Source organism: Macrobrachium rosenbergii, chromosome 47, assembly GCF_040412425.1.
Source record: "Macrobrachium rosenbergii isolate ZJJX-2024 chromosome 47, ASM4041242v1, whole genome shotgun sequence".
Taxonomy (NCBI): Eukaryota; Metazoa; Arthropoda; class Malacostraca; order Decapoda; family Palaemonidae; genus Macrobrachium; species Macrobrachium rosenbergii.
This window is the reverse complement of record NC_089787.1, coordinates 22899609-22925623: the sequence shown is the minus strand read 5'-3', so window position 1 is coordinate 22925623 and position 26015 is coordinate 22899609. Positions and strand designations below refer to the sequence as shown.

Below are 26015 nucleotides of genomic sequence, written 5' to 3'. Positions count from 1 at the left end.
TGCTCCAGAAAAACTGAATTGGCAAAATGACTCACCATGACTTTAATGTCACTGAACTGTCAGATACCGTAATCAATATATCTGGATGCGTTCTTGTGCAGTATTAAATGACTCAGCTGAGAGATAGCTAGACCATAATACTCTGGAGATTAAGGGTACCACAATGTGCTACAAAATATGGACGTATGCTCCCAGATTTTGCTATTTGGTCCACTCCTGTGGGGGATGAGTTGAAAAGGGGAGGAAGTGCTAATTTGTATGTTAACTTCTTGGTCAGCTAAGTACCGAAAAGATCTTTTGGGGATATCAAGTCTATGGGCACCACAAAATGCTATAAAATAGGGACTTTTCGCCCAAATTTTCCATTTGGCCCACCCACATGGGGGTTGAAAGTGGGGGTGAGGTTCCTCTTTTTTTTTTTGTATTAACTTCTTGGTCAGCTATGTACCAAAATTATCATTTAGGAATATCAAGTCTATGGGTACCACAAACTGATGCAAAATACTGACATATGCTCATTAATTTCTTGGTCTGCCACATACAGAAATCATCACCTGGGAATATCAGATCTTCAGGTGGAAAATGGACGAATAAATCTGTATATGCCCAATTCTGGTGTAGCCCTAGCCCGCCCACTTTTGGGGAATGTCCCTACCTACTGAAATACTCTGCTAACTTACATTTAACACCTAAATCTTCTCTAGTCGAAATGGCGATTACAGGATGACCACAGATACGAAAATCTTGACAGACAAGCACGCAGACATACAATTATCAACACAATCACTAAACACTACATCGATACACTGACGTATCATAAGTCTGTTTACGATGACGTCACTAATCAAGGATGATGGAATAAGGGAGTGAATGTTTGCAGTCTTCCACTTTACACTTTTCAAAAATAATAAGTATGTTGAAATCTAGATCTAATTAATATATTTATGAGGGCAAACAGGAAGTAAATAGTATCTGTATTAAGGATATACAATTAACTATTCTTGCATTGCAACTTTTCAACCAGAGGGACATTCTCCAACGCCATCTATTGAGCATATGATCAACTACGTCTGTTAATCGATCAGTGACGTCATCAGTCGCGTTCGAGCAACGCCATCTATTGAGTAGAAAGATAACTTTTTTACCCTACCGGAATTAGTGACTTCAGAAGGTTCTACTCGTCTAGTTTCAGCAAAGATATTTGGGATGAAGGTGCTTGCCATACACCCTATACTGAGGATGCTCAGTGGGGTTATGTGGTGAGGGTTTTTGGTATATCCTGGCGGTTACCCACCCAAGGAATGACCATGGTCAAGGTTTATACAATCCAGTCATTAATTTAGATAAATAAAAAAAATGATGAATTTATTTTTATTTAACAAAGTATTAACAATAAACTAATTACAATAATGACTATAGTAATAACATTATATACAATAATATAGAGAGAGTTAAAGCTTTACATATACACACATGCACATGTATATACATACACACACACATGTAACCAAACAAACGTGCATTCAAAAATATAAAATTCAAAATTAATTCAGTAACAAACATTCAACAAACATGATAAAAATGTTAAAATTTAATAGAAATATTTTCAAAAATCAAATAAATAAAAAAATTAAAATAAGAAATTAAAATAAAATCTAGAACAAAAAATCTAAAAAACATTTAAAAATTTTAAAAAATGTAATTAAAATTCAAAATAATATCCGCCAATATATTAAAAATTAAATTATAATTAGAACAAAAAACAAAAAAAAATATTAAAAGCTAAACAAATATTAAATTGAAATATGAAAAAAAAAACTCCCAAAAAACATTAAAAACAAAAAATTAATTAAAAATATAGACCAAAAAACTAAAAAAAAAAATTAAATTAAAAAATAAAAGAATTAAAAAATCCAAAATAAAAAATTCACCAATAGTCCACATCTGGACAGACGGTCACATAAGCAGGCATCGTGACCACGACAGTGGTGTGTTTTGGCTGATACTCCGTCTTATACGCCGTATCATACGCGTACCGAGTCGACGTGACGTAAGAAGGCTGGAACACCGTCGTCATATCCGTCTTGTACGCGACTTGCGTCAGGTAGACGGTCTGGTAGACCGTATCCGTGACGTATTTCTCGACGTACTTCGTCTCGGTGACGTACTCGTCGAAATAAGACGTCTGGTACTTGGTTTTGTAGCCTACAATCTTCTCGACTTCGGTCGAATAGTGAGTCGTCGTGACGTATTTTGGGACGACTTTCGTGTCGAATTTGGTGTTGTAAATCGTCTTGTAGACCGGCTGGGCGACTGTGCTGGCTACGAAGTTTGTGTGGTAGATTGTCTCGTATTGGGGGACCTGGGAAATGGGAGAATGATTTAGTAGGATAGAATGATTAATGTATTAATGTGTAAACATGTTTGAAAAGTCAAGGATGATTTAACAGAGTAAAAAATATATGTATAAATATAAGAGGTATTTAATAGAATGGATATATATATATATATATATATATATATATATATATATATATATATATATATATATATATATATATATATATATATATATATATATATACACACACATATGTAAACACGTTTGAAAAATGAATGAATTAATTAACAGAATCAAAAATAAGTATGTATAAATATGTAAAGTCGTCTGAAAAATCAAGAATGATTTAACAGGATAAAAATAAATATATAAATGAAAGAATGAGTTTAATACATATACATATATATATATATATATATATATATATATATATATATATATATATATATATATATATATATATATATATATATATATATATATGCTTATTTTTTGTGTATGAGATAGACTACTAGTATATTAAATTCCATGAAAGCTACACAAAAATCTTTAGGCCTAAGAATGAATTCAACACCATTACCATACACCAATACAGTTAGGCCTAATAAGAGTGGATTCAACACCATTACGAAATACAAAAATACAAAACGCTCTGTTTACGTACGTGCTTCAACTCGGTCTTGTATTCCGTGATGTAATTGGTGTAGGTCGGGCAGTAGTCACCAGGGGCTTCTAAGCCGTACCCCAAATATCCTTGGGCACGGGCAGAGACTAGGCTTAAGATGACCCATGATGCGATGACGGTAATAGGCTCCCAACGGCGTGTCATTTCTGGAAATATAGTTAATTTTGTTTTAGTTTATTGATGTAGTTGTGTTCTGTTGAAAGATTCTCTCTCTCTCTCTCTCTCTCTCTCTCTCTCTCTCTCTCTCTCTCTCACAAGCAACCTTCCACACACGCACACAAATATAAGACAATCCCTCTCTCTCTCTTTGTCTCATACACATAAAAACAAACTCTCTCTCTCTCTCTCTCTCTCTCTCGCTCTCTCTCTCAAACACACACATACACACTGAAAATGTTTCTAACACCCTCTCACTCTCTCTCTCTCTCTCTCTAACTCAAATATTGCTAATCTCTCTCACACACTTTTCTAACATCTCTCTCTCTCTCTCTCTCACTCATACCCAAAAAACACACATGCACAAGCATACAAACAATCTCTCTCTCTCTCTCTCTCTCTCTCTCTCTCTCTCTCTCTCTCTCTCTCTCTCACACACACACACACACACACCGTACACTGAAAAACTAATCTAATTCCTCATACTTTTCAAAGATGCCTTCAGTTCCATACAGTCGAAATTTTCCAGTCAGCAGAAGTCTTTCAGCTCCAAAATTGTAGACTTACAAGTCTGAGAGACTGACTTACAAGTCTTTCAGTCCATCAGAGAAAGTCTTAAAGTCCAAAAGTCTCACTCTGATATCTATAATAGGCTAAGTCTGACTGGAGAAGGTGAGCTGGAGTTCGGGGTATATATATATACTGGGTGGACTTTCTCTCTCTCTCTCTCTCTCTCTCTCTCTCTCTCTCTCTCTCTCTCTCTCTCTCTCTCTCTCTCTCTCGCACAAATACACACACAGATATACCAAACAGTCTCTCTCTCTCTCTCTCTCTCACACACATACAGATATAATAAACTCTCTCTCTCTCTCTCTCTCTCTCTCTCTCTCTCTCTCTCTCTCTCTCTCTCTCTCACACACACAGATATAACAAACACTCTCCCTCTCCCTCTCTCTCTCTCTTTCACAGACACACACACATATATAACAAACAGTCTCTCTCGCTCGCTCTCTTTTCTCTCTCTCACACAGATATAATAAACTATCTCTCTCTCTCTCTCACACACAGATATAACAAACTCTCTCTCTCTCTCTCTCTCTCTCTCTCTCTTCCCTCTCTCTCCCACAAACGCACACACACACATCGAAAATGGCCTCAGGTCAAACAAACCCCCCCCCCAACCTACCCCCACCTGTACGATAACCCACCCCCTCCCCGGCCCGCCTTCCAGCATTTTGGGAAGTCCTCAAGTTTCACGGCCCAGCGCTGATCGCTGAGTCACTATCGGTCCAAAAAATAATTTTTTTGTGACAAAAAAAGATTTTTTCTCTCTCTCTCTCTCTCTCTCTCTCTCTCTCTCTCTCTCTCTCTCTCTCTCTCTTTATTAGGCGTGGCGAATGTGATATCAGTTTTATTATTTTTTAAAGACCCTTTTAATTCAACGAAATCTCTCTCTCTCTCTCTCTCTCTCTCTCTCTCTCTCTCTCTCTCTCTCTCTCTCGGTCAATGAGATGAAGGTAAAAGTATTTTTTGAATTCTGGTGGAGTAATTGATAATTAATGTTTCAGTTCTATTTGAAATGGACTCTCTCTCTCTCTCTCTCTCTCTCTCTCTCTCTCTCTCTCTCTCTCTCTCTCTCTCTCTCTCTCGGTCAATGAGATGAAGGTAAAAGTTTTTTTTTGAATTCTGGTGGAGCAATTGATAATTAATGTTTCAGTTCTATTTGAAATCTCTCTCTATATATATATATATAATATATAAATATATGTATATATAATATAAATATATATATGAATATGTATATAATGTATAAATATATGTATATATATGTATACATATATGTATATGCATATGTATATATATTAAAATGTACATGTGAGGAACTTTCTTTTCTTCTATCTAAGTACAACAATCAACACCAAAGAGAATTTCACTTATTTACCGAGACAGCGTTCAGTTTGATATCTTAGATTAGATAGGAGAGAGAGAGAGAGAGAGAGAGAGAGAGAGAGAGAGAGAGAGTCTTGACATTAAAACAATAAGAGCATTTTTACATTTATAATTCAGCGGGATGATGATAATAATAATAATAATAATAATAATAATAATAATAATAATAATAATAATAATAATAATAATAATAATAATAATGGACTGAAGGACATTTTGAATTATCGAACACGCAGGAGAAATATTTAGACAATTTATTGTTTAGAGGTAGGTGCTTTCTAATATAGAAAGGCTCGGAACCTTTCTATATAGAAAGCCTTGAAACCATGCAGTTGGAGGTCTCCGAACTTTCTTTAGAAAGTAAAAGATTTATTCAACAGAACGTCTAGGATGCTTTCTTTAGAAAGTCTGAGAATAATTTAATAGAATGACTCTGAAACTCTATATAGAAAGTGTTAGATCCATCCAACAGAATCTCAGTACCTTTCTATAGAAAGTCTTAGACTCGATAAACAGAACGACTATGAAACTTTCTATAGAAAGTCATGGAACCATTCAACAGAATCTCGTCACCTTTCTATAGAAAGTGTTAGAATCATTCAACAGGGTATCAGAACCTTTCTATAGAAAATTTTAGATCCATTCAACAGAGTATCAGATCCTTTCTATAGAAAGTCTAAGAACTATTTAACAGAGTCTCAGAAACTTTCTATAGAAAGTGCGAAAATCTTTCAAAAGAGTCTCGGAACCTTTCTATAGAAAGTCTTAGAACCATTCAATAGTCTCGGTACCTTTCTATACAAAGTCTTAGAAGCTGTCAACAGAGTCTCAGAACCTTTCTATAGACAGTGATAGACCCTTTCAACAGAATCTCAGAACCTTTCTATAGAAAGTTTTAGAACCATCTAAAAGTTTCAGAACCTTTCTATAAAAACATCAGAACCTATTATAAAAACATCAGAATCATTCTATAACAACATCCAGGTCTAACAACAATGTGAAGGTAATTTATCTATATATTTCAGAAACAGCAAATGTCAGAGAGTTCAAGCTATGTACAGGCATAAGAATTACTTAAAATATGGATTCTTTATACATATTTGGACATTTTATAAAGCATTTCCTAATAACATGAGCTTTATAATCGTAAAATATACAAAAGGATTCAACAAAGCATTCATAAACAGAACAAGTAAAAAATGAGCCGAAGTTTCCTCGGCGCAATCGAGTTTTCTGTACAGCCGCTGTAGCATATAATCAAGGCCACCGAAAATAAATCTACCTTTCTGTGGTCTCGGTATAATGCTGTATGAGCCGCAGCCAATGAAACTCTCAGCAGCCGGCCATGGTGGCCTGTGTAGCGTTGCCAGACGCACGATTATGGCTAACTTTAATCCTAAATAAAATAAAAACTACTGAGGCTAGAGGGCTGCAGTTTGGTATGTTTGACGATTGGAGGGTGAATGACCAACTTACCAATTTGCAGCCCTTTAGCCATCAATAGTTTTTAAGATCTGAGGGCGGACAGAATAAAGTGCGGACGGACAGACAAAGCCGGCGCAATAGTTTTCTTTTACAGAAAACTACAAACTAAATATCAAACTTTCCGTCCGTCAAGAATCTAAAAATATTTATAAGGTTTAAGACATGTTTCTATGTACAATACAGGCCCAGGATTCTCGTCGAATAAGCAGAAGATGATGAATTGAGATTCTACTTCTTTGCAAAACGATATGATAAGTAGAACATCTATTAGACATAATATTTTCCTTAGGAAGTCCAAAGAAGGTCAGAAAATCTCGTAGATTATTTCAAGAAGATAACGTATTTGAGTCGATAACATCCCTTGCAAAAAATATGTGATAACCACATCTATAGAACATCATATTTTCCTTAGGGAATTATTCTTGGGATCATTTAAAAAAGGTTGTAAAGACCAGTCCTCCTCCGTAAGGACAAACAATCTTATAGATTCGTAGGGACATGGAGATCATTTCAAGAAGAAGAAGAAGAAGAAGAAGAAGAAGAAGAAGAAGGAAAAGGAGAGCCGTTATACACCCCTCAATCCTCCCCGTAAGGACATCAGATCTTCCCTTGGAAATCCAAAACAGGTCCTAGATTCCTGGAGACCATTTCAAGAAGAAGAAGAAGAAGGAGGAGGAGGAGGAGGAGGAGGAGGGGAGGAGGAGGAGGAGGAGAAGAAGAAGAAGAGAGAGAAGGAGAGCCGTTATACAGCCCTCAATGCTCCCCGTAAGGACAAACAGTCTTGTAAGAATCCTTGATCTTAAATATCGTCTCGTAATGTATTAGAGGCCGCGTCACGTACTCAGTCTGGTAACGGACTTCCGTCTCGTACACGTACTCGGGGGCGTACTCCGTCTTGTAGACGGTGTCGTACACCACGTCCGTCAGGACGTGCGTCTTGTAGTACACGGACGTGACGTACTCGGGTACGTACTCGACTTTCTTGTCATATTTCGTCTCGTAAACCGTGTCGTAGATCGTGCTGTGGTAAGTTACGTACTGCACGTCCGTCTCGTGCTCCGTCTTGTAGACGTACTCCGGCACGTATTCCGTCGTGTATTTCGTGACGCTGACGGTGTCGTAGACGGAATCGTAGACGGTCGTGGGGACGTATTCCTTGTCGTAGACTGTCTCGTAAACTGAGTACTGGAATTTAGAGAAATTTCTGTTAAAATATTTTTATTGATAATTTTTATATAAATTTTTTATTTTTATTTTTGTTGACGATGATAATAATAGTAGTGATTTATATTAATATTTACTTATGATTCATTTTTTACTTGAACTTTATTATTGATGATGATATTAATAATAATATTTAGTTATATTAATATTTACTTATGATTCATTTTTTTACTTGAACTTTACGAATTATGAGTAACACCAATTTTAACATGAGTGATTTGAGTTCTCTCTCTCTCTCTCTCTCTCTCTCTCTCTCTCTCTCTCTCTCTCTCTATATATATATATATATATATATATATATATATATATATATATATATATATATATATATATATATATATATATATATATATATTTATATATATATGTGTATATATATAAATATATATATATATATATATATATATATATATATATATATATATATATATATATATATATATATATATATATATATATATATATATATATACTGTATACATACATACACACATACATCCACAAACAAACAAACACACAAACACTTACGTATTTATATTTAGTTTGGTACTTAGTGACGTACTCTGTCTTAGGGTAACACCTCCCATGGTACCCACCACCGGCCTCTGACGTCACCAGGGCAGCCAAGGTCATTCCTAGGGTCAGCCTCAGTGCCCAAACCGGACGGTGACTCTGCCCCCTCTTGCTGCTTCTTCTACCCGTCATCTGGGGTAGAGAAGGTGGAAATGAGGTCGGGATAGGTTAGAACCAGTTGCCTTGTTAAGTGATTTTTGGGTCTATAGCTCTGTGATGTTGAAAAAAGTTGGGATAGGTTAGAGCCAGTTGCCTAATTGAGTTATTTTGGGGTGTGTAACTCTATGATGTTTAAATAAGCTAGGATAGGTTAGAACCAGTTGCCTAATTGAATTATCTCGGGCTGTGTAGCTCTGTGATGCTGGGATGAGGTTGGGATAGGTTAGAACCAGTTGCCCAGATGGGTGAATTGATGCCCTATGACAATGTTGAAGTGAGGCTGAGATAGTTTAGAACCAGTCGTCCAGATGATTATCTACGCGTGTGGAGCGAATGATACGGGATGATTTCCCCCTCACAAAACTAAAAAGTTGCCCAGAAATCATGATTGATGCGCCATGACAATGTTGAAATCAGCCTGAGATAGCCAGCGAACCAGTCGTCCAGATGATTCCGACCGGACGATCTTCCATCTCGCGCATTTTATACCGGTGAAAAAATGAAAAAAAAATGATCTTCAAACGGTATTTGAAATGATCGGTCACCTTTTCTTCAGCCCGTACCGCCTGCGACCCGAGTTAGTTAATTATTCACTAATTATTCACTGACCGTGACGAATCTTCCATCGCGCGCATTTTATACCGGTGAAAGAAATGACCGGCGGAATGATCGCAGAGACGGTCTTTGAAATGATCGTTCGCCTTTCGCTGTCACCAGCTGGAGGACAGAAGTGTTCTAGTTAATCAATTCAGAGAAGAGATTCACTGAGAGAGAGTGAGAGAGAATCTCTTCAGGGAAAGAGAGGTGTCAACAACCTCTAGGGAGAGAGAGAGAGAGAGAGAGAGAGAGAGAGAGAGAGAGAGAGAGAGAGAGAGAGAGAGTAATGTGTTTAAACTAATTTGGTACAGAAGAGGAAGGGACAGTAAGTGTTCAGGAGAGAGAGAGAGAGAGAGAGAGAGAGAGAGAGAGAGAGAGAGAGAGAGAGAGAGAGAGAGAGAGAATAAGGTTAACTAACTTAGGACAGGAGAATATAGGAATGTTCCAGAGAATATTTCAGAAAGAAAGAGAGAGAGAGAGAGAGAGAGAGAGAGAGAGAGAGAGAGAGAGAGAGAGAGAGAGAAGGCAAGTCGGTGTCTATAACATATGGGACAGAGAGAGAGAGAGAGAGAGAGAGAGAGAGAGAGAGAGAGAGAGAGAGAGAGAGAGAGGACAGAAATGTTCAGGTGAATCAATAAAAAAAGTCATACAAAAAAATGAGTTAAAACTATGCTTTAACTTACCTTTAAAAAAAAATCTCTATATTACACCAAAAAGCTAAGATAATTACTAACATTACATTGCATTAAAGAATTCCCTTCAATTATCAACTATACAATTGCTTTCAACAAAAGCAGATTCACTGATGACAAACAAAAGTAAGAATTTGGCGAAAGTTTATACATTTTGTTTTTTTTTGTTGACAAATCCTGCATGATTGCAAAATGATATTTTTATTGAAGAATCTGATTAGATTTTGAATTGCATTATGAAGTCGAAACTGTTTCCTGGGTTTTTGATTGCTTATGCTCTCTCTCTCTCTCTCTCTCTCTCTCTCTCTCTCTCTCTCTCTCTCTCTCTATATATATATATATATATATATATAAATATTTATATATATATATACATATATATATATGTATATATATAATTTTAAGTTCTTTTGGTTACATGCTCTCTCTCTCTCTCTCTCTCTCTCTCTCTCTCTCTCTCTATGTATATATCTCTCTATATTCTCTCTCTCTCTCTCACGGAGAACAAGAAATGTATGAGACATATACATTTGAAACTACTGACCATTCCACAAAGTAAAAATAATTAATAAAAATAAACAGATAGCAGAGAGAGAGAGAGAGAGAGAGAGAGAGAGAGAGAGAGAGAGAGAGAGAGAGAGAGAGAGAGATCTGCACCCACAGAATACTTTAAAACTACTAGAATATTTCACCAATTAAAAAAAAAGTAAATAAAAATAAACAGAAAACAAATACTGCTATTTAAAAACATCTTAAGGACCGATTTTAAACAGCAAGAGAATCTGAAATTTGGACAGAACTCGCCAGATGATTTCAGAGCTAAGTGAACTTTATATATTTCCACGTAAAACATCTTTGGGATAAAAATAAAATAGAAGGAAAAAAATTCAAACCAGTTCAGTTCAAATTACGAAATGATTTCCACGCAGTCAAAGAGGCATCTCATTTGCATGTTGAATTGCAAATCAGTTTCTCCAGCTGATTAAGAACTGATGAGCTGCAATGGTGTAAATTTGCTCTCTGTTGCATAATTAGAATGTCGAGCTTCTAACGCAATTACTTTCACAGACACAAACACACGCACACACATATATATGTGTATATATACATACATATATATATATAAATGTATATATATGTATATAAATATATATATATATATATATATATATATATATATATATATATATATATATATATATATATATATATAAATATAAACATCTTGCATTAACCTTCCATATATTTCTAGCGATTCTTCCTGAATATAGGTTACTATATAATTCTATATATAAAGAATTAACCTTTTCAACCATGGTTGACCTCTCAGCACCTCGACAACAACAGTCGACCAACCAAAAGCAACATATTCCACCACATAGGACAACATAGGGACAATGAATTTTTCTGAAAAAGTACTTACTTTATTCCTGCATATGTTTAAATGTAGATTTTTCATCAATATAATAAAAAACGATATTTTAACTATAGGTTTAATACAAGTTTAATATAAGCAGAAAAAGATTTGATGATTACAAGAAATAATTAATTTTTAAAAATCAAATTTTCTAGGCTTTCTTTCCGGTTCATCTGATTATAATTTCTATTAATCCTACCAATTGTCTTCTCGTTATCAAATCGACAACCAGATTCGACAGTCGAGAATCGACACGGTCGACAATGCTATTAAAATGTCGAATATTTAGTCTCTGAGGCGCCATAATTGCAGCACAAATGAATAAAAGTAATTTCCTTCAATTAGTTCCCAAAATCATTCAGTAGTTGGGCACACGTTTCAGTTTTCGGATATTGGGGCCCTGGTGGAGGGAGAGGGAGGTAGGGAGGACCCATTGGTTGAAGATGAACCCCAGAAATGAATGCAGGAAGTCAATAGCTGACCAAATAATGGGTCACAAAAGCCCCAGAGTGATTTTGGGGAAGACTTCTGGGGTCCAAGAGAAAAGGTATAAATACCAGGGTCGTCTTGTGGATACATTCAGTCTGGGAGTCTCTCTTCCGTCGATCGCACGCACGCGCGCCAAGGGGGAGATATCATAATAATAATAATAATTAAAAAAGGCAGGCTTCGTAATCCAGATTTCACCAGTATTTGTAGCTTTTACCCTCTGTCCTTTAATTGCTATTCTTAGTCAGAATGATTTCTGTTGCTTTTCAGGTTTATATTTTTCAGGCTTTCATTAGAGTCTCCAGGTTTTACTCACTGTTCCTCATTGGTATGCGCTGATACTTTTTCCGTTATTATTCACATTAAACCTTAAACCTTTTAAGACTTTTACCATTTTCTGCAGCTTTTACCCACTGTCCCTGGCTGGCATGAGTGAACCTTAATCGCAGTATTTTTTTTCAGTTACTGTTTATATATATCCTTTCCAGGCTTTCACCAGATTCTGCAACTATTACTAGTAAACACTGTCCCTCACTGGCATGTATCAATCACATTTCATAATCAGTATAATTTTCGTTGCTATATACAGTATATCTTTTTCAGAATTTCACCAGTATATGCAAATTTTACTCACTGTCCTAAATGAGCATATATCATGTAGAATAGCTTTGAATTTGCATTCTGTTTGCATTCTTCTTTATCACTCAGTGGCATGTTATCTATTTTAAATTAATCGTTTATGATCTTTTATCAGCAAGTGCAACTTTTCTTCACATTCACCTGTTTTTGTATTCAATAAGTATGTACTTATATCTTCTGTTCTTCAAATAACATCTTTCTATTTTACTTTTGCTCTGGATAAGGATCTCCTTTATAAGAGAGAGAGAGAGAGAGAGAGAGAGAGAGAGAGAGAGAGAGAGAGAGAGAGAGAGAGAGAGAGAGTTCATAAGAAGCCACATTAAAATTTTGCTTCCCATTTTCAGATGGTGGGTACCTGGTCCCTGATGACCTCGTTCGTAGCTGTCATCTTGACCCTGGCTTCGGCAGAACCTGAAGGGTACGGATGCTACCCAGAGACTAAATATGTCACCCACTACGAAACGAAGGTGACAAAGGTAAGGCTGACAATGTCTGACAAAATTTTCTCTCTGTGAAGTACATACTGTGTTAATTTTTTTTCACTCTGAAAAAGTTTTGAAATTCGTCGAGATTTTAATTTTTGGGGTTTTGGAAAAAGTCTTTGAAGTGGACTTATATGAATATTATAGAATTCTGCGAGGAAAAGTTATATAGAGAGGGATATATTCGAATGTTGCTATTTTCCTGGTAATTTTATCTTGAATATTCATAATTTTTTCATTTATTCTTTTATAATTTCATTCTGAAAATAGGTTAGAGGAAATTCAAAATTTTTCTGCTGTTAGGCAATTGTCCTCAATTTATCTTCAAATAAAGCAGGCATTTATATTTTATATTTATGGGAAAATTTGACCATTGTTCAAATAGCAATACGTCAACTGGAAGTGTACCGTGCTTTTCATCTTTGTTAAACAAATTAAACATTGTTCAAGTAGCCATCTGTAAACTGGAAAAGTGTACCGTACTTTTCATCTTTGGAAACCTCAAGTAACCATTGTTCAAATAGCCATCTGTCAATTAGCTAGGTGTACCGTACATTTTGTCCTTGTTAACAAAGTGACCATTGCTCAAGTAGCCATCTATAAACTGGTTACGCATACCGTACTTTTTATCCTTGTTAAACAAAGTGATATTGTTCAAATAGCCATCGGTCAACACGAAAATTGTACCGTACTTTTCATTCACCTTTGTTGACCAAAGTGACATTGCTCAAGTAACCATCTGCCAAATTGGAAAAGTGTACCGTACTTTTTATTGCTTTTTTGTAAACAAAGTGACGTTGTTCAAATAGCCATCTGTCAAATAGTAAGGCGTACCGTACTTCCAGGTTCCAGTTTACGAAACGGTCTACAGCACGGAAGTCATACCGACCACGTTCTATGAGCAAGTCTACAACACCATTTACGACACCAGGTACGAAACCGCATACGTACCGGAGTACGTGTACAAGACCGTTTACAAAACGGACGTCAAGTACGTCACGGACTACGAGACGGATTACCAGACCATCTACAGCACGGTCTACGAGACCAACGTCGAGTACGTGCCGAAATACGTCACGGATACCGTCTACGACACCGTCTACAAGACGGACGTAGTGCACGAGACCATCTACAAGACGAATTACGTGCCGGAGTACGTCACGAAGACTGAAGTGAAATATGACGTACAGTACCAGACGAAAATTGTTCCCCAGTATCACACTGTTTACAAGACTGTGTACTCTCACAAGACAGTCTGTCCGAAGCCTGTTTACGGATACTGACAGTGATGGGTGGTTTACTGATTTTGATTCACTTTGGCATATTCTTAAGATTCAGGATTGTAAATTGTTTGTTCTGTTGCTCTATTCTTGAGTCTGAAGATTGGTATCTCCTGTATTCTTGTGTCTGAAGACTGCTATCTTCTATATTCTTGTGTTTGAAGATTGCTATATGCTTTTATATTCTTGAGTTTGAATTTTGCCATATGCTAATATACACTATAGTCTGAAGATTGCCATCTACCTCTATAATCTTTTGTCTGAAGATTGCCATCTGCCTCTATATTCTTGGGTCTGGAGATTGCCATATGCTTCTACATTCTTGAACAGAAGATTGCAATATTCTTCCATATTCTTCAGCCTGAAGATTGCCATCTACGTCTAATATTCTTGAATCTGAAGTCTGCCATCTACTTTTATATTCTTGAATCAGAAGATCGCTATCTCTTATATTCTTGAGTCAGAAGACTGCCATGCTTTTTCAAGGCTTCTACATTCCAGACATTCACAAGAAAGATTTGTTCTAAGGTTTGAAAAAACCAAATTTGTGTAAATATAAAAAGTCTGTTTGTTTAAGAACAATAAAATACAATAAAATACAACTTTTACTTGTTAACCTATTATTAAGAATGTATTTTTTTATATCAGTGTTTACTTTAATTCTCTGAGATAAAAATCAATAAAATACAATAAAATACAACTTTTACTTGTTAACCTATTATTAAGAATGTATTTTTTTATATCAGTGTTTACTTCTATTCTCTGAGATTAAAATCACAACTACTTGATAAGTATATATATATATATATATATATATATATATATATATATATATATATATATATATATATATATATATAAATTTCTGACTCACATCAGGATCGAACCCAGGTCTTTCAATTGAAAGACGAGACCGCTGCCAACCAAGCCACACAAGTCTCGTCTTTCAATTGAAAGACCTGGGTTCGATCCTGATGTGAATCAGAAATTTATTTCTGTTCCACACGTGATTGTGTTGATTATTTCTTATATATATATATATATATATATATATATATATATATATATATATATATATATATATATATATATATATGCATATGTATGTATATGTGTATATATATATATATATATGTATGAATGTATTTGTATATTCATTCATTTTTACAGAGTATTGTCTATTTACATTTTTACTTAAATCACAATACTTAAATCTTTTACTTTTGGGAAATTCTTCTGTTACCACAATTAGGTCAAAAACAATAATTATAAAATACATATTCTTGATAACAATTCAACTCCATGGATCCCAATTTTAACTGCAACAAAGGCCAAAATGAATATAATAATACATACTTAGAAAATCTACCTTTGCAGTATGAAAAAATCGTGACAAAATATAAAGAAATAACTATCCACAGAAACAAGTTAAGGTTGTCTTTACAAAATGTTCACAACCGGTTCTTACCTTGGCAAGCAAGATTCCTTTACCAGAATGCTTGTCTTCATGTGTTGTTTAAGACTCACATGTCCTGGTTATAATGGTATTTGCTATTTCACTCACTAGTAAGACCATAAGTTCACACACCAAGATTCCAGAACGTTGTATAAAGGAAGAGAAAATGACCGCAGAACTTAATAACAATATACCGCTTGTTCAACTATTCATCAAATAGGATTTAACCTAGTTTGGGTGTTACAGGCAGTTTGGTCATCGTCTAGTTTGCTTTCCTTATTGTTTCAGTGTTTTAAAAACACCAAATCATGATTACTATGATAACGGGCTTTTTAGATAAAAATTTTAGTAATATTTTTTCATTTAATGATGAATTAATGGCAATTTTTCTTCCGTTCATTTTTAGTGGAACCGCCTTTTGGTCTATTTTTTTTGGCAAAAGCAATTTTAATCCCATATTGGCTGTATCTTTTGACTGTAACCAAATTAATTTCTAACTAAATATAAATACAAATACTGTGGAATCATAATAACCTAACTTGGAGAGCATTTGTTTTCAGAGTTCACTTACATACAAGATTCTTTTTTTGCATTTTTCGGCACTTGTTCATGCTTAAATAAATTTTCACAAAACTCTGATACCAGAACGTCACATTGTATGGTTTAAATTCTCCTTCCAGTCTATTGTAGCCTCAATACTTTCTGCTTTGGCTCAAGCCTTTCTGGATCTCGAAAGAAGGAACCCCAAAAATCTCCTGCTTATTCTATTACAGAAAATTTCTTTATCCAAAACATTTATTTAAATTTTTGAGTTGGAGTAGACAGCTTCATTCATAAAGAAAATCCTTGTTTTCAAAATGTTTTAATTTTCATAGCTGTAGTAGACTCCTTAAAAATGCAATGAATGACTAATGTTATAACAGACATTTATTCATCAATATTTACAAAAAAGCTTTACATTTATATTGAAAGGCAGTTCGTGTATATCAATCATAAGAAGTATTTTAAAGTGAACGAAGGAAATTCTACCTGATTAGCCTTGAGTAGATCCCAGAATCAAAGACAGAGTTTGTCAGTCAGAATACGTACCTAATCGCTAAGTGGGCCTCAATTTGTCATCAGTATTTACAGCAAAATAAGTTTGTCTTCATAACCCTAATTGTAAGGTATACTGATATATTTTTCAATGTCTGGTCTTTCAGAGTACGCATAAATCAACAAGGATCTTAGTATATCCTTTATCTATGGGGATTTGGAGTAATTAGGGACTTCAAATATCCTTTATCCATGAGGACTTCTGGTATTTAAAGACTACACGTGCATATTCTTTATCTAAAAGGACTTCTAGCATCTAAAGACTTCAGTATTTAATTTATCTTTAGGGACTTCAAATACATTTCATTTCCTATTGAATTCCAGCATGCCCTCTTATCCTAAAACCTAATCTTGGCACCCCATATACCTATGAACACCCACTATATTTTCAGTAATTTTCAGTAAACATAAATTCTCAATGCTTCTCAGGCGAATCCCCCCTGCTTGTGGGCATCTGATGCTTATTGCTACTCAGGAGAATCTCACTACCTGTGGGCATTTGAAGTCCACTGCTACACAGGAGAATCTTGATGCCTGTGGGCATCTGATGCTTATTGCTACTCAGGAGAATCTCACTGCCTGTGGGCATCTGATCCTCATTACTACTCAGGAGAACCTCACTGCCTGTGGGCATCTGATCCTCATTACTACTCAGGAGAATCTTGATACTTGTGGGCATCTGATGCTCACTGCTACTCAGGAGAACCTCACTCATGGCTATTCAAGAGAATCTTGATGCTTGTGGGTATCTGATGCTCTCTGCTACTCAGGAGAATCTTGATGCTTGTGGGCATCTGATGCTCATTACTACTCAGGAGAATCTCACTACCTGTGGGCATCTGATCCTCATTACTACTCAGGAGAACCTCACTGCCTGTGGGCATCTGAAGCTCATTATTACTCAGGAGAATCTTGATACTAGTGGGCATCTGGGCAATTAGCCTGGCCTCAGTCCTCAAGCTCATATGAACCCTTGGGGCACACAGTCTTGAAAGTATGAGCCGTCTTGTAAATCGTCTGGTACTGCGGCACCTCCTTCGTCTTGTACCGGACGTCGTACTTCACCGTCGTCTTCGTGACATACTCGGGCACGTATTCCGTCTTGTAGACGGTCTCGTGCACGACGTCCGTCTTGTAGACGGTCTCGTAGAGGATCTCCGTCGTATATTGGGGAAGGTAATCCACCTGGGTCTCGTAGACCGTGCTGTAGATGGTCTGGTAGTCCGTTTCGTAGTCGGTCAAGTACTTGACATCCGTTTTGTAGACGGTCTTGTAGACGTATTCCGGGGCGTATTCCGTCTCGTATTTGGTCTCGTAGAAGGTGTTGTAGACTGTCTCGTAGTACGTCGTGGGCACCAGCTCTTTCTTGTAGATCGTTTCGTACACGGGGACCTAAAATGAAAGAAACAATAAAAAATGCGCAATCGAGTTTTCTGTACAGCCGCTACAGCGTATAATCAAGGCCACCGAAAATAGATATCTGTCTTTCTGGTGGTCTCGGTATAATGCTGTATGAGCCGCGGTGCATGAAACTTTAACCACGGCCCGGTGGTTGCCTATCCTATATCGTTCGTTGAAACACCATTATGGGTAAGCTTTAACCATTATAAGATAAAACTTTTGAAGTGGGCTGCAATTTGGTACGTTTGATTATTAGGGTGGGTGATACCAATTTGAAAGCCTCTGCAGTTTTTAAGATCGTTGACGGAAACACCATTATGGGTAACTTTGAGTAAATTAACCTTTTGGTATTGAGGCTAGAGGTTTGATTACGTTTGATTATTGGAGGGTGGGTGATCAACATACCAATTTGAAGCCCTCTAGCCTCAACAGTTTTTAAGGTCTGAGGGTGGACAGAAAAAAATTGCGGACAGAATAAATTGCAGACGGACTGACAAAACCGGCACAATAGTTTTCTTTTACAGAAAACTAAAACGTAGTATTCTAACTGCTTCAATTCGAAAATGGGAGAAACTTGTACAAAATATATCAGATTGTTTCCTAAGGAATTCTAAGAATAAATATTAATATTACAAAGAAATCCGCATTACTGCCTTCAGGAATTCCAGAACTGGGAATTGAGAGAGCAAGTATTATAGCTCTTAGAGAATCCAGAAACCTGAGAATGAGGCAATATGTGGAATGTCCATTCAAGAACTGCGGAACTTGGAAAGCAAGATCGGAGCTTAAAAATGGCATCAGAACTTTAATGCTACTTAAAGCCAGTAACTCGTATAGATGCTACGGAACTTCGGAAGCAACACAAGAACTTAAAAATGGCAAGTTACTTAAGGTGAGTAACTTATATAAAATCTAGAGCAATATTATCTTACGCTAACTCAAAATGTCTGCCAACCACAAATGTAAACAAAGGAACTCCTTCCCTCTCACCTTTTCCACCTCTGCGTCATACTCCGTGACGTATTTCGTCTTCGGGTAGCACCTGTGACGCCCGTGACGCTGGGGCGAAGCCCCTGGCTCGGGCGTAGGCGACGCAGACGCAGCTGGGTCTGGACTAGGGCTCGGACCAGCTGACGCCACCGTCAGGAAAACAACAACTGCTACCGAAATCGGCGTCAGTAGCCATCCGCCTGCCGCCATCTGTAATTAGGGCGTAGGTCTAGAGATCGTTGAATAGGAGAGTGTATAAGTGGTTATTCATTCCGTCAGGTTTGAATTTCAGTTGAATAATGCATTAGAAAATGAATAATCTTCTTCATTTTCCAGAAATTATGCAACAAAGGGGTCCTTCTAGCCTACCTTAGACTTCCCGTTCCCGTTACGAAGGCCAGAGACCAATTGCTGGGTCCTTGTGATATTTCTCACTATTTATACCAGTTTCGAAGAGTATTTTCTCTCTCTCTCTCTCTCTCTCTCTCTCTCTCTCTCTCTCTCTCTCTCTCTCTCTCAGGTTTCTTCTAATGATTGAAACTCATTTGACTAATCATATGAAAATGAGATGCGCCTAGTCAAGCGATGCCTAGGCTCATTATCGTAAAAGAAAACAGTTTGATTTCTAGTTGGTTTCGAGATTAGTTTTGGGTTTTATATCAGATTCTGTCGGATTAAAAACCGCCTTGATTATGAAGAAAGTGTCTGGTAGGAAAGCTCTCTTCACCATTCGTCTCTTTTATCTTTTCTTTCCTTATCTCCTCTTACGTAAAAAGTTCCCGCCATTTCAACTTTTGGCGCGAAAAGGCAGCTTCTCTTTCTCCCTTCAGATAGCAAAATTTGGGCGGGAAACCGATTTCACTTTCCCCAAATGAAAACTGCCCTGCCCCCCAATCCTCCAGGGTTAATGATTCGTGACCAAAATCTGATTACAACGACTCTCCCCCACAAATTCATTTATAAATAACCTCGAAATACCTGAAAGAAACAAAATAGAAACGCCAAGAAGATGCGTTAGACCAATCGCCTACCGAGTACCTCCGGCGTCGGCGCTGTCTGTTGCCAACTCGCTACTTTCTGCGAGAGAAAGTTATCAGCACAATTTCATATCTCTCACGCAATTCTGGGTGAAATCTGTTTCTCAGTCTTTTTCTCACGGATCCCGTGGAATTAAGAATGCCAAACCTATGCCCAGAGATTCACAGACAGCACTGAAACGGCGTCACGAACTATAAATACACGATTTAGTGAAGCTTTCCTTGTCAGTTACGTTTTGGCTACATACCCTTGCGCTACGGAGCTTTTAAAAAGACAGGGGGTGATATGTGTTTTATTTTGAGGTGATATTTATTTTATTTTGTGCCTTTTTTTTATAGGAATGGGTTGATTAAGTGTATGGGGTTCGTGGTGGGTGTGGAATGGAATGATGAAAGTACGTATCGTGAGGTTTGTGAAGCTTCTAAAGAATTACGAAGGTGTATAAAGCCGCGGTTTTCTTCAGTGACCAAAATTGACTGTAGGCCGATTGCCTGTGCTGTATATTAATACAGTCGTATGCATGCACGTATATACATGCGTGCATACGTATGTATAATTACTGTATATATAATTATTATAGATTAATGACTGAATTAGCTAAAACTGTATATAAATAAGTGAATAGCTGAATAAATTGAGACTATATAATTATATATATATATATATATATATATATATATATATATATATATATATATATATATATATATATATATATATATATATATATATATATATATATATATATATATATATATGTGTGTGTGTGTGTGTGTGTGTGTGTGTGTGTATGTGTATGTATGTATGAAAGCATGTATATAAGTATACATACCAGATAGTATAGATATAAATCATATACTACCATTTACCAACCTGTCCCCCCTATATTTCCAGATGGCTAACAAAAGGTCCTCGTCTCTTCCCAATCTGGGCAGCTTACTGCTCATAACGGCGACCCTCTTGGTGGACCAGGGAACGGGCTTCTTCTGGCAACCGACAACGAAGTACATCACATACTATGACAGGGTGAATTCATATAGAAAAAAATGTTATTTTGATAATTTTCGTAAAAAAATTCAGACATTAACTTTTTATTATATTCTTGAAGGAAGGATTTTTTTGTGATAAATAAAGAAATAAATAAAAAAGTAAGTAAGAACAAGTAAATAAAAATAAATAAATAAACAACAAATAAATAAAAATAAAAATAAATAAAAATAAATAAAAAATAAATAAATAAAAATAAATAAAAAATTTTTCTTTACACTTTTGGGACAACAACTCACCCGGCACGTAATCTCCCAGATTCCGATGTACGAGACGGTGTACGAGACGCAGTACGTACCGACGACCGAGTACGACGTCATCTACACCACCAAGACGACGTACGTACCAGAGTACGTCACGGAGACGGCGTACAGAACCGAATACAAGTACAATCCGCATTGTCCTAAGAAGTACGGGTACGGAGAAGAGAAAGATGATGATGATGATGACGTACCGACGTACGTACGCGACAGAGAACCGCCGTACGGACCTTACGGACCGTACGTGCACGGCCAAGGCGGCCTTCTCGATTACGGGCACGTGTACGGCCCGTCCTTCGGGTAGAACAGAACCCAGTCGCCCTGGACGAGAGGTATAGAAGATTAAAGAAAGAAGGCTTGTTTAAGTTACTGAGAGAGAGAGAGAGAGAGAGAGAGAGAGAGAACAAGCAGGGCAGACCCATTTGCCTATGGCATGGAAAAAGATGGAACAGGCTTGTTATAATTTACTGATGGAGAGAGAGAGAGAGAGAGAGAGAGAGAGAGAGAGAGAGAGAGGAACAAGCTGAGCATACCCACTTGCTCTACTGGGTAAGGGATGGGGGCAGACCCATCCTACCTTATAAAATGGGTATTATATGACTATACCCATTTCTTCATTCTAACAACCTAAGGAAAAAAGTAAAACTGAAATACAATGGATTTAACACTGAAGGGGCAGACCCATTTGCTTCATAATACTGAATCCAAGAGTTTTTTTTTTTTAATGAAGGCTCTTCCTCAGAGGTCGCTCAAATGACCTCGTCAGGTCAAACCTTGACCTTTGACCCTGATTTCCATATTAGGGCAGTCTAGGTTACTGTTAATTTATTGGTTCTTATTTATATTTAGCTTTAATTCAATTAAAATAAAGTTTTATTATTGTATATTAATTTTATTTCAATTCCCATAAGCTAATTTGAATAAGAAAAAAAATTATGAGATTTTTTATTAGTTTTCTGTAAAAGAAAACTATTGTGTCTGTTTTGTCTGTCAGTCCGCACTTTATTCTGTCCGCACTTTTTCTGTCCGCACTTTATTTTGTCCGCACTTTTTTCTATCCGCAGTTTTTCTGTCCGCACTTTATTCTGTCCGCAATTTTTTGTGTCAGCAATTTTTTCTGTCCGCCCTCAGATCTTAAAAACTCCTGAGGCTAGAGGGCTGCAAATTGGTATGTTGATCATCCACCCTCCAATCATCAAACATATCAAATTGCAGCCCTCTAGCCTCAGTAGTTTTTATTTTATTTAAGGTTAAAGTTAGCCGTAATCTCGCGCCTAGCAACGATATAGGCCAGGCCACCACCGGGCCATGGTTAAAGTTTCCGAATATACATGCGAACATACATTCATGCAGTCATACATTCTCATGTATAATCTTATACATCCAGTAAGCAAATTGTTAATACCGAACTAATCACGTTTCAGAACATAATAATTACTTTTGCGTACTGAAAGTAAAAGTAATTATAGAAAGCTTCATTAAACTTTCTCATTTTTGAGGAGAAAATAATTATATTTCTTGATTGCTTGTTCTCATTATTCGAAAGTAATTGAATATCTTGTGTCTTTTATTCCTAATTATTTCGGGAGGTGATGAGAGAGAGAGAGAGAGAAGTTAAAATTAATAGAGCCTTCAATGAGAGAGAGAGAGAGAGAGAGAGAGAGAGAGAAGTTAAAATAATAGATTTGAAAGCCTTCAATGCCAAGCAAGAGAGAGAGAGAGAGAGAGAGAGAGAGAGAGAGAGAGAAGGGACGCTTGAAGCTGAAATGTTACTTATAATCATAATTCTACGTATTTTATTTTCTTTCATTGTAAAACTATGTAAGGAATTTGATTATAACAAGTAAGAGAATTCGGTCTCAAAAGGTAATGTCTCAGAAAATTCGGTCTCAGATAATTTTCTCAGTTGAAATCCAGTTTTATTTAAAGTAATATATATATACATATATATATATATATATATATATATATATATATATATATATATATATATATATATATATATATATATATACATACATATATACATGCATACATATATAAAATTCTGGAATTTGAAAAGTAAAAAAAAATTATCGTCAAATTCTCTCATCTGGAGCAAAGCATCACTGGACCTCACTATACCAAGTTATTCTTATTTTAGCGATTAGCTTTCTATTTCGTATAAATACACGTTCTAAAACGAGAGGAGGAGCCAGTATCTCATTGGCCTTCGTCACCGAACGACTACAGACGGAGGAACAGGCCAGGGAAAGTATCGTGAACTTATCGGTTTCGTGAAAATAAAAATCTTAAGAAAATCGCTAAAATTTATTCCTGTGAAGATCAGTGGCCGAGTTACGTATCTACGCAAGCAGTGATGAATTCATGTGTACAAGCAAGCATACGTACAGTAGGTGCTTGCATGCAGATTAGTATGCATAGGAGGATAGTTAAAGGTTATGTATGTGTGTATATGTGCGTGTTGGTGTATGTATGTGTTTATTCGTCTGTGTATCTGCGTGTTTGTGTAGATGTTTGTTCTTAAAATTATGAATATTTCAATGCTTAAATCTTTGCCCAGCAATTTTATGATAAATACAAACATAGCTGCTGTTTGAGTATGTGTATGTGAGCCTATACAAGTGTATGTGTGTCTGTGTTTGTGTGTATTTATTCGCCTGCGTGTATGTGTGTTTGTGTATTTGTATATGTTCTTAAATTGTAATTATTGTAAGGGCTAAATCTTGTCACAGCAATTTTATAATATCTATATACAGAAATAGCTACTGTTTGTGTATGTGTGTGTGTGTGTGTATGTGCTCAACACTTTTGCTGACAAATACAAATATACCTCCCGTTCGTATGTGTATGTGAGTGTTTGTGTTTCCGTTACAGATGACACCCACCTGGTTTTCTGTGACCTTGACCTTAGCTGCCCTGGTGACCCAGTCTGGGTCAATCCGTCGTCAGTTTGGGTATGACTGTTACCCCGAGACTGAATACATCACTCGATATGACGTCAGAGTTGAACAGGTATGTGCAAATTAAGTAGTTTGGGTCAATACGGGCTGATGGTATGCCGTGACGTCATCGATGATTTAATGACGTCACTGGTTTGGTAATTTGAGTTACTGGTTAGTAAATAGTAATAGTAGTGATTATAGAGTGAAATTTGTAATTAATTAAGAGGTTACATATATTGTGCGTTAATATTACTTACCCATAATGCCGTGACGTCATAGGTATGTCATTGTTGATGTATAATGTCACTTGTACGGCAATTTGAGTTACCAGTTAGTGAATAGGTACATTAATGGCTACAGAGTGATATAAGTAATTTATTAAGAGCTTAGATATATTGTACGTAAATAATACTCTATTTAAGGTCTTCCAGGTCTCAATGGGACCCATAACCACTAATAAAAACCGTATTTATTTCCATTATCACTAATAAATACCGTATTTATTTGCATTATCATTAAAAAAAACCGTATTTATTTTCATTATCACTAACAAAAACCGTATTTATTTCCATTATCACTAATAAAAACCGTATCTATTTCCGTTATCACTAATAAAACCGTATTTATTTCCTTTATCACTAATAAAAACCGTATTTATTTCCATTGTCACTAATAAAACCCATATTTATTTCTATTACCAGCTTAAAATACCGTATTTATTTCCATTGTCACTAATAAAAAAAAAACCGTATTTATTTCCATTATCGCTAATAAAATACCGTATTCATTTCCATTATCACTAATAAAATACCGTATTTATTTCCATTATCGCCAATAAAAAACCGTATTTATTTCCAGGTTCCCACGACAGAAACTGTGTACTCGACGATTATCGCCCCCAAGACGTTCTTCCCTCCCGTGTACGAACCCGGCTTGAAAACCAAGTACGTAACCGAGTACGTACCAGAGTACGTCTACACGACCGTGTACGAGACCGACGTCGTGCACGTAACGGACTACACGACCGATTACGAGACGGTCTACGAGACGGAGGTAGAGTATGTACCCGATTACGTACCCGAGTACGTAACGGACATCGTCTACGAGACGTCGTACACGACGGACGTCGTCTACACGACCGCGCACGAGACGGAGTACGTTCCCGAGTACGTCACGGTGACGCAGGTCGTGCACACGGTGACGTACGAGACGGAGTTCGTGCCTCGGTACGAGACCGTTTACGAAACGGTTTCTTGGTACGATACGGTGTGTGCGAGGCCGTCTTATTAGTTTGAGAGAGAGAGAGAGAGAGAGAGAGAGAGAGAGAGAGAGAGAGAGAGAGAGAGAGAGAGAGAGAGTTCTTAAGTGCCATATCTCATTCTCTATTATTTGATTATCATCAAATCATCCTAATGTAATTTTTATTTCCCTTTTATTTGCCTCTACCTCATTCCTCCAACCCTGGGCAGTGCCCAGACACCTGAATACCCATCTTACTGTCATTAAACTTAACTAGATTTATATTCACGTGTAACCTCAGAGTAATGTAAATAAATATATGTAATTCTTAATCTTCTATCTTACCTTATTTCTTTGGGTATGAGCAAACACTCA

General features: G+C 36.4%; 3 protein-coding genes across 3 annotated transcripts; 2 read left to right on the top strand and 1 right to left on the bottom strand.

Annotated features, from left to right (window-relative positions):
- Positions 1–11722: 11722 nt before the first annotated feature.
- On the top strand, positions 11723–14662 carry LOC136830897 (adhesive plaque matrix protein-like). The gene is made up of 4 exons (XM_067090869.1): positions 11723–11826; positions 12039–12096; positions 12752–12883; positions 13735–14662. The coding sequence occupies exons 1-4, from the start codon at positions 11723–11725 to the stop codon at positions 14170–14172; spliced, it is 732 nt and encodes a 243-aa protein (XP_066946970.1). The 3' UTR covers positions 14173–14662.
- A 1875-nt stretch (positions 14663–16537) lies between these two features.
- LOC136830896 (uncharacterized) lies at positions 16538–19321 on the bottom strand. Its single transcript, XM_067090868.1, has 2 exons — positions 19112–19321; positions 16538–18112 (listed from the first exon to the last, which is right to left on the bottom strand). Exons 1-2 carry the CDS (start codon positions 19319–19321, stop codon positions 17669–17671), a joined length of 654 nt encoding a protein of 217 aa, XP_066946969.1. The 3' UTR covers positions 16538–17668.
- Positions 19322–24333: 5012 nt separating this feature from the next.
- On the top strand, positions 24334–25691 carry LOC136830895 (uncharacterized). The gene is made up of 2 exons (XM_067090867.1): positions 24334–24471; positions 25260–25691. The coding sequence occupies exons 1-2, from the start codon at positions 24334–24336 to the stop codon at positions 25689–25691; spliced, it is 570 nt and encodes a 189-aa protein (XP_066946968.1).
- Positions 25692–26015: the final 324 nt, after the last annotated feature.

Bases quoted from the DNA above. Each gene is read 5' to 3' on its own strand.
- LOC136830897 (XM_067090869.1), top strand. From the start codon at position 11,723: ATGAACCCCAGAAATGAATGCAGGAAGTCAATAGCTGACCAAATAATG. The intron at 12,097-12,751 runs GTATGCGCTGAT...TCCCATTTTCAG, and splicing joins TTACTCACTGTTCCTCATTG to ATGGTGGGTACCTGGTCCCT. The intron at 12,884-13,734 runs GTAAGGCTGACA...CCGTACTTCCAG, and splicing joins ACGAAACGAAGGTGACAAAG to GTTCCAGTTTACGAAACGGT.
- LOC136830896 (XM_067090868.1), bottom strand. From the start codon at position 19,321: ATGGCGGCAGGCGGATGGCTACTGACGCCGATTTCGGTAGCAGTTGTT. The intron at 18,113-19,111 runs GTGAGAGGGAAG...CTTTCATTTTAG, and splicing joins ATGACGCAGAGGTGGAAAAG to GTCCCCGTGTACGAAACGAT.
- LOC136830895 (XM_067090867.1), top strand. From the start codon at position 24,334: ATGACACCCACCTGGTTTTCTGTGACCTTGACCTTAGCTGCCCTGGTG. The intron at 24,472-25,259 runs GTATGTGCAAAT...ATTTATTTCCAG, and splicing joins ATGACGTCAGAGTTGAACAG to GTTCCCACGACAGAAACTGT.